Below are 12510 nucleotides of genomic sequence, written 5' to 3'. Positions count from 1 at the left end.
AAGTGCCCATCAACTGATCATTGGCTAAAGAAGATGTGGTATATAGATACAATGGAATACTACTCAGCCATAAAAAAGACAAAATCATCCCATTTGCAACAACATGGATGGACCTGGAGGGAATTATGCCAAGCGAAATAAGCCAGACTGGGAAAGACAAACAGCAGATGATTTCACTCATATGTGGAATATAAACAAACACATGGACAAAGGAAACAGTTCAGTGGTTACCAGGGGAAGGGGGCTGGAGGGTGGGCACAGGGGGTGAAGGGGAGCACTTATGTGGTGACAGACAAGAAATAATCTACAACTGAAATGTCACAATGATGTAAACTATTATGAACTCATAAAAAAATTAAGTTACTCCATATTATAGTCGAGAAAGTCAAGTGTGGGCAGATATACATCTGAAACAAATTAAATTTTACTACCCAAACATTATCATGTTCCTTGTAACTCTCATATTCCTCAGTGTCTGTAGAAATTACCACTTTCAGATCATAAGAAATTCATGCTGCTCATAAGCTGGGGACAGAGACCTTGGACAAAGACCACATTTCCACATTTGGTGCCATGAAGGGGTGGCAAGCAAGGGGCTAAGAAATGAGGTACAATAGAAGGACTTACAAACTCTCTTAAATTTTCAACAGTCTACATAACACCATCACCACAACCTAAGACATGATGTCAAAGGTAAATTATATAAACACAGCTTTTCCAGCCAATACTACTTATCTGTCTTTAAGACCATTCTGACGGTTTACATATGAAATTTCTGACAATGACCATTACGTGAGAGGATAGTTTAAAAACTGACCCATGATTGTTGTTGCTCTCTAGTTTCCCTCAGTGACAAAGCCTATTGGCAAACATGTGCTGCAGGAAATCTACTGGAGAAATAAATGCAAAACAAGTCCCTGGATGCTAAAGTGAAGATCTTTCTGTGCCAGTAAAACGTAGCCATGATTAGCTCATCTGACTCTTTTAGAATAGTTCCATAGGAATAATCCCATTGGAATATCCCCAGAGGAATTAAGTCCCATATTTAATTTCTAAATAGAAAGATAACTAAATATGGAACTTAATTCCCACTCAGTCAAAAAAGTCTATGAGACCTGCCTACTGTTCTGCCATATTGGAACCAGATCGTATTTCACCTCTTCTCAGAAATCCTTCACTTTAAACTCAGTGGGTAATTATTTATGTTTCCATAAGATTCTCATTATACTTAATTTGATGGGATGTCTAGCTCAGTGGTGTCCAAGTCTGAATATACAATTAAATGTTTACATTACTTGAGCTCTAAAAAATAAATAAATAAAAAAGAATATTTCTGTGGGGGACATACCTGCTGTGTCAATCCTCAAGACTTTGAAAAGCAAGAAATCAGTCTTCTCCTTTGAGAGGCGCCTGTGCAGATTTTGGACTACTTCAGCAGCCTTGAGGACCTTGAAAGGTGGCCCACTTTGTACATAAAATACAATCACAGTGCTGCAGAGGGGACAATGAGAAAGGACAGCCACATGGTCAGGCAGTGACTGATATGATGTATCCAATCCAGCCATTTAACCCGTGAAGTTGAGAAGGTAGATGGCCACAGCCCTGAGGCAAGGGCACAAGAGTGTGTTCTGTGGGCCAAGGAATTGATCTGTTTCTATTCACAATACAGGTTGTTCAGTTCCAGAGTGCAGCTGATGACAGACCTTCAGATAAAAGGAGCAATGTGTCTCTGTGTGCAAACAGACACAACCATACACAGAATAACTTTCAGATATGTCTTTATTTTTACCTTTTTATTGAGATATAACTTACTTACCATAAAATTCACCCTTCTAAAGTGTATAATTTCAGTGGCTTTTAGTATATTCACAGAGTTGTGCAACCATCACCACAATCTAACTACAGAACATTTTCATTACCTCGAAAAGAAACTCCATACTACCCATTAGCAACCATTCTCCATGCCCCAGAGTTCCTGACAACCACTAATCTACTTTCTGTCTCTATGGATTTGACTATTGTGAACATCTGATACAAATGGAATATACATGAGGCATTTTGCATCTGGATTCTTTCACTTAGTATAATGTCTTCAAAGTTTACCCAAGTTGTAGCATGTATCAGTACTTCCTTTTAATTGCCAAATAACATTCCATTGTATGACTATATTTCATTATATTTATCCATTCATCAATTGATGACACTTGGATTGTATCCACTTTTTGGATCTATGAATAATGCCACAGTGAATGTTCATGTGAAAGTTTTTGTGTGGACACACATTTATCATTTCTCTTGGGTAGATACTAGGAGTAGAATTACTGGGTCATATGGTAACTCTATGTTTAGCATTTTGAGAAACTGCCAAACTATTTCCACAGTGGCTACATCGTTTCACATTCCCAACAGCAATGAATGAGTGTTCCAACTTTTCCACGTACTCGCCAACATTTGTTATGGCCTGTCTTGTGGATTATAGCCATCTTAGTGAGTGTGAAGTGGTATCTCAATATGGTTTTGATTTGCACTTTTCTAATAGCTAATTATGTGGAGCATCTTTTCATGTGCTCATTGGTCATTTGTAATCTTTCTTTGGACAAATTTCTATTCAAATCTGTATTAATTTCCCAGAGTTGCCATAGAAAAGTACCACAGACTGGTGGCTTAAACAACAGAAATTTATTCTCTCAGTTCTAGAGGCTAGAATTCCAAAACCAAAGTGTTGAGAGGAACATCCTCTCTCTGAAGGCTCCAGGGGAGAATCTGTTCCCTGTCTCTCTTAGCTTCTGGTGTTCCCGGCAATCCTTGGTGTTCTGTGGCTTCTAGACACATCGCTCCAATCTCTGCCTCCATTATCACATGGCATTTTCCCTGTGTGCCTGTCTTTGTATCTCTTCTCTTCTTATAAGGACACAGTCACATTGGATTAAGGGACCCTACTCTAGTATGACCTCATCTTAACTAATTCCATCTGCAATGACCCTATTTTCAAATAAGGTCACATTCAAAGGTACTAACAGTTAGGACTTGAAGGTCTTTTTGGGGGGGACACAATTCAACCTACAACAAGTGTTTTTATCATTAAAATTTTGTCAAATGCTGTTTCTGTGTCTATTAAGATGATCATATAGTTTTTGTCCTTTCTTCTACTAATATGGTTTACTACATGTACTGATTTTCATATGTTGACTCACCCTTACATTTCTGGGATAAATCCCACTTGGCCATGATGTATAACCCTTTCAATATGTTGCTGGATGGATCCAGCAATTCCACTCCTGGGTAGATATCCAAAGGAAATGAAAACAGGATATTGAAGAGATTTCTGCACTCCCATGTTCATTGCAGCATTACTCACCATAGCCGAGATATGGAAACAACCTAAGTGTCTATCAATGGATGAACGGATAAAGAAAACATGGTACATAGATACAATGGAATATTATTCAGGCATGAGAAAGAGGAAATCCTACCATTTGCAACAACATGAATGGACCTTGAGGGCATTATGCTAAGAAAGATAAGCCAGACAGAGAAAGACAAATACTGTATGGTCTCACTTACATGTGGGATCTAAAAAAGCTGAACTGTAAAGACAGAGGAGAATGGTGGTTACCAGGGGCTGGGGAGTGGGTGAATCAGGGAGATGTACTTTTAGTATACAACCCTGTAACCGATAAATAAACAGGTCCTGGAGATTTAATGCATAGCATAGTGATGACAGACAACGATACTGTATTATAAACCTCAAAGCTGCTCAGAAACTAGACTGTAATTGTTACCACCACAAAAAAGAAATGATAATTATGCGCCATGAAAGAAGTGTTAGCTAATTACGGTGGTAATCATACTGCAATATAGAAATGTATCAAATCAACATGTTGTACACCTTAAACTTCCACAATGTTATATGACAGTTACATCTCAACAAAACAACCAAATAAAAATATACGTTGTCAGATGCAATTTGATAGTACTTTCTTGAGGAGTTTTGTTTCTATATTCATAAGAGATAATGGTCTGTAGTTTTCTTTTCTTGTGATATCTTTGTCTGTGTTTTGACATCAGAGTCAAACTGTCCTCATAGAAGGAGTTGGGAAGTGTTCTCTCCTCTTTTTTTTTTTTTTTCCTAAAGATTGGCACCTGAGCTAAGAATGGTTGCCAACCTTTTTTTTTTTTTTTCCTGCTTTTTTTTTCCCCCTAATCCCCCGAGTACATAGTTGTATATTTTAGTTGTGGGTCCTTCCAGTTGTGGTATGTTGGATGCTGCCTCAACGTGGGCTAACGAGCAGTGCCACATCCACACCCATGATGCGAACCGGCAAAACCCAGGGCCGCCGAAGCAGAGCACGTGAACTTAACCACTCGGCCACGGGGCTGGCCCATCTCCTCTTCTATTTTTTGCAGGAGTCTGTGAAAGTGGCGTTAAATCTTTAAATGTTTTGTAGAAGTCACTAGTGAAGCCATCTGGTTCTGGGCTTCAATGGAAATTTTTTGATTACTGATTTGATCTCTTCACTTGTTATAGGTCTATTAAAATTTTTAATTTCTCCTTGCATCAGTTTTTATAGTTGTGTCTTTCTAGGATTTTATCCATTTCACCTAGGTTAATTTGGTGACATAGAATTATTCATAGTATAATCCTTTTCAATCCTATAAGGTCGGTAGTAATATCCCCTTTCATTCCTGATTTTAGCAATTTGAGTCTTCTCTCTTTTTTTTCTTGGTCAGTTTAGCTAAAGGTTTATCAACTTTGCTGATCTTTCAAAGAAACAACTTCTGGTTTTGCTGATTTTCAGATACGAGTTTGGTTCAGTGTTTGATATTTTATAAGTAAGGGAAATGTGTGATCCATTTTAGAAAGCATTCCAAAAAAATAACTAGAATTTTCTTTAATTTAGTACTTTTCTAAGTAAACTTTAGTTACTTGGAAAATAAACCTAAACAGAATAGCTGACAACAACCGGCAAATGGAATTACTATGAATAGTAGGTTTTCATCCTCATATTCTTTCTGTCTCTCTCCTCTCATCCCACCCTACTATTCATAAGTTGGATAAGAGGTCAAAAATAAAAACTCAATTAAATACATAAATGTTGTAAGAAATAAGGCAGAGGTTGAGCCTCATAGACTCCTAGAACAGCAATGGTAATCAATGATCCTCTCACACTGGGAGAAGTCTCAATCCCATGAACGTGGGGCACTGACAAAGCCTGGCTGTGAGACATCCTCTGTGTGTGCCCCAGACCATTTGCATGCCCTCTGAAGATACCAGAGCTAAAAACTAGCTCCCTCTGATATTCCCTAACTCCTTCATTCAGAATATTCTCAATCAGCAAACATTTACTGAGAATTGTAGGAAGGACCTGGAATGATGTTGCCCTTACTGCTGCCCTTTGAGAAAAAAAGTATATGAATGGGATAAAAATGTGCACAAAAGTACAGAACAAGTGGAGGAAACGAACAGCTTCGTGCTGGGTTGGTGTGTGGCTCATACCTGAGGTCCGAGTGGGCCTGAATCTTCTGAACTTTAATGTCCGAGTCCAGCACGTTCAGCAGCACTGCCAGCTGCCTCACTAGGGTGTCCTTCTGCTGCTCTGTCAGCTGCCCTATGCCAACCTGCAGGATTAGCTCCACCAGGCCACTCTTCCTGGGGTCTGGGAAAAGAGAAAGTATGGGATTTCCACTGGGAAGGCACAGGCTTGACAAGATAGGAGCAAGGCCTGCATGAGAGTTAAAGAGTTTCAAATAACTCCTGTGTAATGTCTACATTTAGGTTTTAGGACTCAGATAAATTTTTCCAAACACCACAGAGGCCACTATCTGAGAGTACTTCTTCCTTGTTTTATCCCAGGTGGTTGTCTATTCATTTTTTTCCAGAAGATAATCAGGTGTGCCTAATCGGCCTCTGGGCTAACTTGAAATTTCGGCACCTAACACGCTTCCCCAGGCCTGGGAAGAGAACTCAGTCTCCGAGTGCTGTGGGCACTGCCCATCCTAGTTTACACTGGCGTCAATATGGCCGCCTCACTGGAGGTGCTCTTCCTCAGTGCTCCCAGTACTGAAGCCCTTGTGCCCACTTCACATTAGGTCCCTGTCTTCTGGCAGGAAAACAAAAGTGAAAAGAGAATCTGTTGCCAGATCCGGTTCTCCTCAATGAGTTATGAGGCTGGATCTGTTCTCCTCAATGAATTATGAGGCTGGATCTGTTTGGGGCTATACAACAAAGTGCAGAGAAAGCCTCAGAGTGGGCCCAGCCAAGAGCTGAAGCAGCCCCGAAACCTCCCCCACCGGGTTCCACCCGTCAACCGCAAAGAGCCCCAAAGGTGGCCTTCCAGATCACAGGCCAACACCACTACCCCGGGCACAGAAACCTGCACGCACCTGGCCGCACTTCCACGGTGGCAGTGTCCGTGTCTGAGGCCCCCTGCCCGTCAGTGACTCGCAAGTGGAAAGTGTAGACTCCCTCCACCAGATTGGTAAGCTGCAGGGCTGCACTGCGGTCAGAGCCGTCCAGGACATCCTGCGAAATAACACGATTCATGATTCAACACTCAGCTCCCAATTCTAGGCTTCTGTTGATCCCAAACCTCGGCGTCCCACCTTTTGAACATATGCGTGATTTAAAGGGGCAGGATGGAGAGGAACAAGGGTGATGGGTTAGCTGAAGATAGGAGTACTCCTCGGCGTCTGTTCCACGTAAGCACCAGAAGGCATGAATTCCTCAGACAGTACTTCCTGAGTTGAGCTTACCGACAGCTTTCTAGCAATTACCAAATTATTAATTTCATCCAACAGTGAGAAAATCACTGAAATTAGGGTGGAGACCCTGAGGGTGAAGCATCCTCTAAAGAGTTTTCTGGGTCTTATTTTCAAACACAGTTTTACAGTACTCTCATTTTGGGTTCCCTCAAAGTGTATACCATGCTCGCCTTCTCAAATGACCCAAGAGCTTGAGGAGAGATGTCTCTGCTCTGTGGGGCTAGAAGCTCGAAAGAATCAGAGAAGAACCTCCCAGACCCCTGCTCTGAACTAGCTGACAGAGAGGGTGGTAACAAAAGGTGACAAATGCTCTGATTAGAGAGTCCTTATAATCACACGTAGAAGTTAACCCATCATCTGGCTGAATAGGATTCACTCTGGAGGTACTTTAGAAAGTATAAAGCATTTTCACTTCCTTCCCTGTGACCACTCCTTTGGTACATCTTCAAGAGTATATTTGCATCTCTCAAGTCCTTAGCAACAGCAGAAATGAAGATGTACCAAATTTTTAGCCTATGACACAGAATGATCTAATGGGGAAAAAAATGCCTGCCAGGGGCTAAAAACCTGTGTCTAGGTGGTTTGGTTAAGGATGAGTTAGCTGACCTTGGCCAAGTCACTTTCCATCTCTGCATCTCATTTTCTATACTTGTGAAATGGGAATAGCAATCCTTGACCTGTTGACCTGTCTGATACAATGTGAGGAAAAGGAAAGAATCCACTTGGACCAAAATAGAGACAATGGGGAAGCTGAGGAGCAGAATGATTCCTCTGGGAAGGCTTGGCTTCAAAGTCCCTCCAGGCTATGGTTCCCTACCCCATCCAAAGTCTGGTCAGTGAAAATGTCAGCTTTTGTTTAAACCCAGCAGCAGCCTCCAGCCTCCAGCCCTCAGAGAAAACCTAGAAGCATAAAGACCTTAGTAGGGAACATGGAAGGGGAGATGAGGTCATAACAGAGATGTTGCTATGACCTTAACTGTGTCCCCTCCAAGTTTGTATGTTAAAGCCCTAACCCCCAACGTGACTGTATTTGAGATAGGGCTATTAGGAGGTAATTAAGGTTAAATGAGGTCATAAGAGTGGGGTCCTGATCCCACAGGATTAATGCCCTTATAAGAAGAGATGCCAAAGAGCTCTCTCTCCCTGTCCACCATATGAGGACACAGGGAGAAGGCAGCTGTCCTCGAGCAAGGAAGAAAGTTCTCACCAGCAACCAAATCAGCCAGCACCTTACTCGTGGGCTTCCCAGCCTCCAGAACTGGGAGAAAACAAATGTCTTTTGTTTAGGCCACCTAGTCAGTGGTATTTTGTATGGCAGCCCTAGCAAACTAAGGTAGGCATAATGATAAGTGGTCCACGGGCAATTTTCTTCAAGTACTCACTCCAGCTGCTGGACTCTGGCCATCCCGGATCCACAGATAGGACACAATTCCATGGTCATCAGTAGACCTTGAACCATCCAAAGTAATGGAGTTATTGGGAAGCACAAGAACATGTCTGCCACCAGCCTGGGCTCTGGGAGGACTATTATTTTCTAAGTCAAATATAGCAAAAATGAAAGCAAAGAGATTGATTTAAAACACTGGTGATAGAAGTATGTCATAAAATACCCATGACTGTTCCAGCTTGCAGATATGTAGATTTAAAATAACCAAAAGGCATTATTTTCTGCTCAAAATACCCATAATTTATAGACTTTCTTAAAGCTTTGTTTATGCTTAGCTAATTTTAATTTGGCAGCCTATACACAGGAAATTTTTCTAATATCATTACGTGTTTTTTTCTTTTCAAAAAGAGAAATCATGATTTTACTTACATTCAGGGTCTGGAAAGTAAAAATATTTTGGTTTAAAACAGACTGTGGATCATTTTGCCTGGTCCACACTATCTGGCCACAGTATTATTTTTATCTCAAGCAATGTCAAATCTTGCCTAAGTAAAATAAAGAACTTGAGTCAAAAATGATTAGATCTTCACTCGTCTGACTGGGTGTTTAATATACACAAACAATGTATGAGCCATTTCTGATAAAAGAGCCTCAGGAGAGAGGGGCCAGGGAGAATCTAGCCAGACTGGGACATGGTGCGGAGACCATAATAAGACACAGCCCCAGTTTGGAGATAAGGCTGTGATGAGGCAAATCATGCTATTTCAGATGAGGATCTAGGACTCAATTTGACCCCTTGCAAAATAGGATGAGGACAGTCAAATGTTGATCCAACGGAGTAATTGACATCACAACGGTCACTAGCCACTTTCATCCTGAGAAAAGACACTAGAGACTGGGGCAGAGACAACTGGTGAAATCACTAACTTTTCCATTTTGTCCACTACACTCCCTTTTTGTGAGTACTCAGAGCAGAGGGAGAATCTGCTGTTAAGTTGGCGTAATTCCATCGTGGATATAAAGAAAAGCTAGAAAGCAGAGAAATAGACCAGCACTAAATTGAATAAGCCCAAAAATCCTTCTGTAAAAAACAGACCCTATCTAGCTTCCAAACTGCACTATCTAGACCCTATCCAGCTTCGAAACTGGAACTCAAGACAGCCACTCCCTTCTATGCTGTGTCCTCATACTCTGGAACTGCAGTCGTGATGTTCTCCCAGGTCCCTCGCCCAAATACTCCATCGTCACAAATTCGATATATCCAAATCTGAATTTAAGCCCTCCCCTAAATCTACTGCTGCTCTTCTGTTAACTCGAGTTCAGATAATCACACCATCACCCATCCATACACTGAAGTCAAATTCTTGGGGTCACCTTAGACACCACCTTTCTTCCTTCCAGATTAAGTTACTAAGTCCTGAGAATTCAGGCTCTAAAATATCTTTCCAGTCTGTCTTTTTTTCCCCTATTCTCCCTGTGTTGGCCTCAAATGGGGCTCATATCATCTCTTCTCCAGCCTATTGCAGTTGCCTTCCAACCATTTTCTCTGCTTTCAGCCTCTCTTCCCATCAATCCATTACCTTTTCAAAAATCCAAATCTTTCAGGTAAAATGACTGATGCTGGCGTTTGCTCTAAAATACTCCAACCAAAACAAATGAAAATACGAACTCATAGATGAAACAGTATTGGCAAAATGTTGATAACTATTGAAGCTGGGTGATGGGTACATGATGGCCCATTAAGCTATTCTCTCTACTTTTATAATATGGTTGAAATTTTCAACAATAAAACGTTTGAAAAAATCCAAATCTATGTCAATTTGCTGATAAAATTGCTTCAGCCTCTCCCACCTCCCAAGCTCCTCAGCATAACACGTGACATACAACCCTTCATGGCTGAGCTTCTGCCTCAGGCCCAGCCGCTCTCCCCAGTGCACCCATGCTCTTGCCAATCCACAATACTTGAATTTTCCCATCAGCTGTGCTCTTTTAGACCTGTGAGCTTCAACACATCGCAATCCTGCATGCTTTCATTCATTCAAGTAACCAACATTCATGATTGCCATGAGTCTAGCACTGTGCCACATCAGGATACAGAAATGTCTGAAACAAGGTCCTCAAGCAGCTCACAGTCACAGGGAAAATGAAGACAAAGAGACAGACCCAAGCAGGACAGCACTAGAGTGGACCACAAATTTCACGTTAAGAGACAACATGAAACTTGAAAACATCTCTGCTCTTAGATTCCCAAGGAAGAGAGGAAGCAAAGCATAATGGTGTCACTTGGTCATGGATCTTTAATTGCCAATAGTCACAGAAGAAGAGGGAAGCCACTGGAAGATACACTCCACAAACAAAAGGAAACGCTATTTCCTTGCAGAGGGAGATTGGAAAACAGCTAACGTGGATGGAAGAATGGCTTTTTCTTGGCCAAGCAGAGTCCTGCATCGGCTATGAACAAGTAACACCAACATTTCTGAATCATCTTGGCCTGGCCTAGGGTCCTATGAGACTGAAAAGCAGAATGAACCCAGACGCCCTCCATGAGCAGATCCACCACCAAAGCATCACAACTCACCCTTCTTCACAGCCACGGTGAGGGTGGTGGTGCTGCTCAGTCCCTGCTGGTCTTTCACTGTTAAACGGAAGTGGTAGGTACCCACCTGCAGACCAGTTACAGTGGCTACAGCTTTGTCAGCATTTTCCATCTCCACTGCACTGGGGCCTCTATAAAACAGGAAGGTGATTAACAAAAAGCAGGGGGCATGGGATTCTGATCATGGCAGTCATGATATTTGTGTCCTTGTAAATGCTTCTTTTTACAGCTATAATAGAAACCAATTACAGAATTCTAAGATAGCTTTTTATTCATTAATTTTACAGCTATAATATATACCATCTAGAGAATTCTAAGATAACATTAGTTTAGCGTAAGTCATAAGCTAAAGCCTATTTCAGACGAAGCCTGCTAAATTCCTAAGAAGAGGTTTTGTTTTTTTTTTTTTTTTGAATTGAGCTGTCGGTGAAATGATCTATCGTTGGAAAATGGAGCCTTAGGAACTACTCCTATTTCTTCTTTGAATAAAATTAGGTTAAATCCTCACCTATCCTTAGGGAGAGGATGGAGGAGGAGGGAATGAGCCAGATAGCCGTCTCCTAAAACAGGAATTACAGCGCAGTCATTAAGGTTGTGGGCTTCACAATCAGAAAGACCCAGGTTTGAGTCCCAGCTCTTTCTCGTACTCTCTGGGCAACTATAGACCGGTGATCTCCCTAGTCTCTGCAAGCCTCAACTTCTTTACGTTTAAATGGGAATAGTATTCTTTACCTCTTAATAATTGATATACGAGTCTATGAGATTAAGCATGTAAAGCACAGAAAACTTTAGATAACACAGGTATTCCCTTAAAATCTGCACTTATGTTGTCTACACTCACTGCAGATGGTTTGAGTGAGTGTAGACAAGAGGCCTCATGAGGACCACATCCAGGTTTCCGGCACCTCATGAAGCTCACCTGACACCAAGACTGCTCTGTCCACCTGCCCCAGCTCCACCTCTCTGCACTGCCACTGAACGTCTATCGTGTCCATCCCCACTTGACATATTCTTCAATCAACAGAGCCCTGCTACTTCTAGAAACATGCTTAAGTCCTGACTTTTCAACAAGCCCAAGTTGATGGTTTAATTTAGTCCCTCCAGAGAAGGGGTAATATCAGCATTCAGCCATGGGTGTGAACCCAGCAGCTCGGTAACAAGATGAACTACCTGACATGCTCCCAGTGGTAGAAAACAATGCCGTGGTCATCACTGCTCCGGCTCCCATCCAGGGTAGTGCTCTCCACTGGGAAGACCAGCTCCTTACTGGGGCCAGCCACAGCTACTGGAGGCCTGTTGTTTTCTGGAATTACAGAAATGGTGTGAAAAAGTATTCTCTCTTTGCATTAAGTCTGCCATTCCCTTATTTTTTGATTTAAGCAAATTACTCATTTTCAGGCCGGCAGCTACTAGAGCATGCAGTGTCCTTTGGGAATCCTGGGGTGACACCCTGTGGTCTCCTAGCTGACCCAGGAGTTAAATATTCTAAGTTTGAGACTGGGGTTACAGGCAGCAAAAAATACTGTTCTCCAATATATACATCTTTGGTTTCTTTAAAAAACTTGAAAGTCAATTGGGATGTCATCTAGTTTTTATGTCTCACAAGACTCTTCTTTCTGCAACAGAGAGAAGGAAAGGAAAGAAGGATGGGAGAAGAGAGAAAGAAAGAGAAGGGAAGGGAAGAAGGACGGGAGAAGAGAGAAAGAAAGAGAAGGGAGGGGAGAAGGATGGGAGAAGAGAGAAGCAAAGGGAAGAAGGATGGGAG

At 41.8% G+C, this 12510-nt stretch overlaps 1 protein-coding gene across 3 annotated transcripts in view; it reads right to left on the bottom strand.

Annotated features, from left to right (window-relative positions):
* KIAA0319 (KIAA0319 ortholog) overlaps positions 1–12510 on the bottom strand; it is a 91600-nt gene that overhangs the window by 10333 nt on the left and 68757 nt on the right. For 2 of the 3 annotated variants that reach the window (XM_046640616.1, XM_046640615.1), the window contains exons 12-17: positions 11916–12048; positions 10728–10876; positions 8145–8296; positions 6385–6523; positions 5498–5657; positions 1349–1491 (exon numbers count right to left, since the gene is read on the bottom strand). In XM_046640616.1, the coding sequence (XP_046496572.1) occupies positions 1349–1491; positions 5498–5657; positions 6385–6523; positions 8145–8296; positions 10728–10876; positions 11916–12048 (876 nt within the window). The remainder of the gene's footprint in view (positions 1–1348; positions 1492–5497; positions 5658–6384; positions 6524–8144; positions 8297–10727; positions 10877–11915; positions 12049–12510) is intronic. The other variant, XR_006885371.1, reaches the window with a different exon arrangement.

The sequence above is a fragment of the Equus quagga genome, chromosome 15 (assembly GCF_021613505.1).
Source record: "Equus quagga isolate Etosha38 chromosome 15, UCLA_HA_Equagga_1.0, whole genome shotgun sequence".
In the NCBI taxonomy this organism is placed as follows: Eukaryota; Metazoa; Chordata; class Mammalia; order Perissodactyla; family Equidae; genus Equus; species Equus quagga.
The sequence above is the reverse complement of the archived record's forward strand: the minus strand, read 5'-3'. Positions and strand labels throughout refer to the sequence as shown.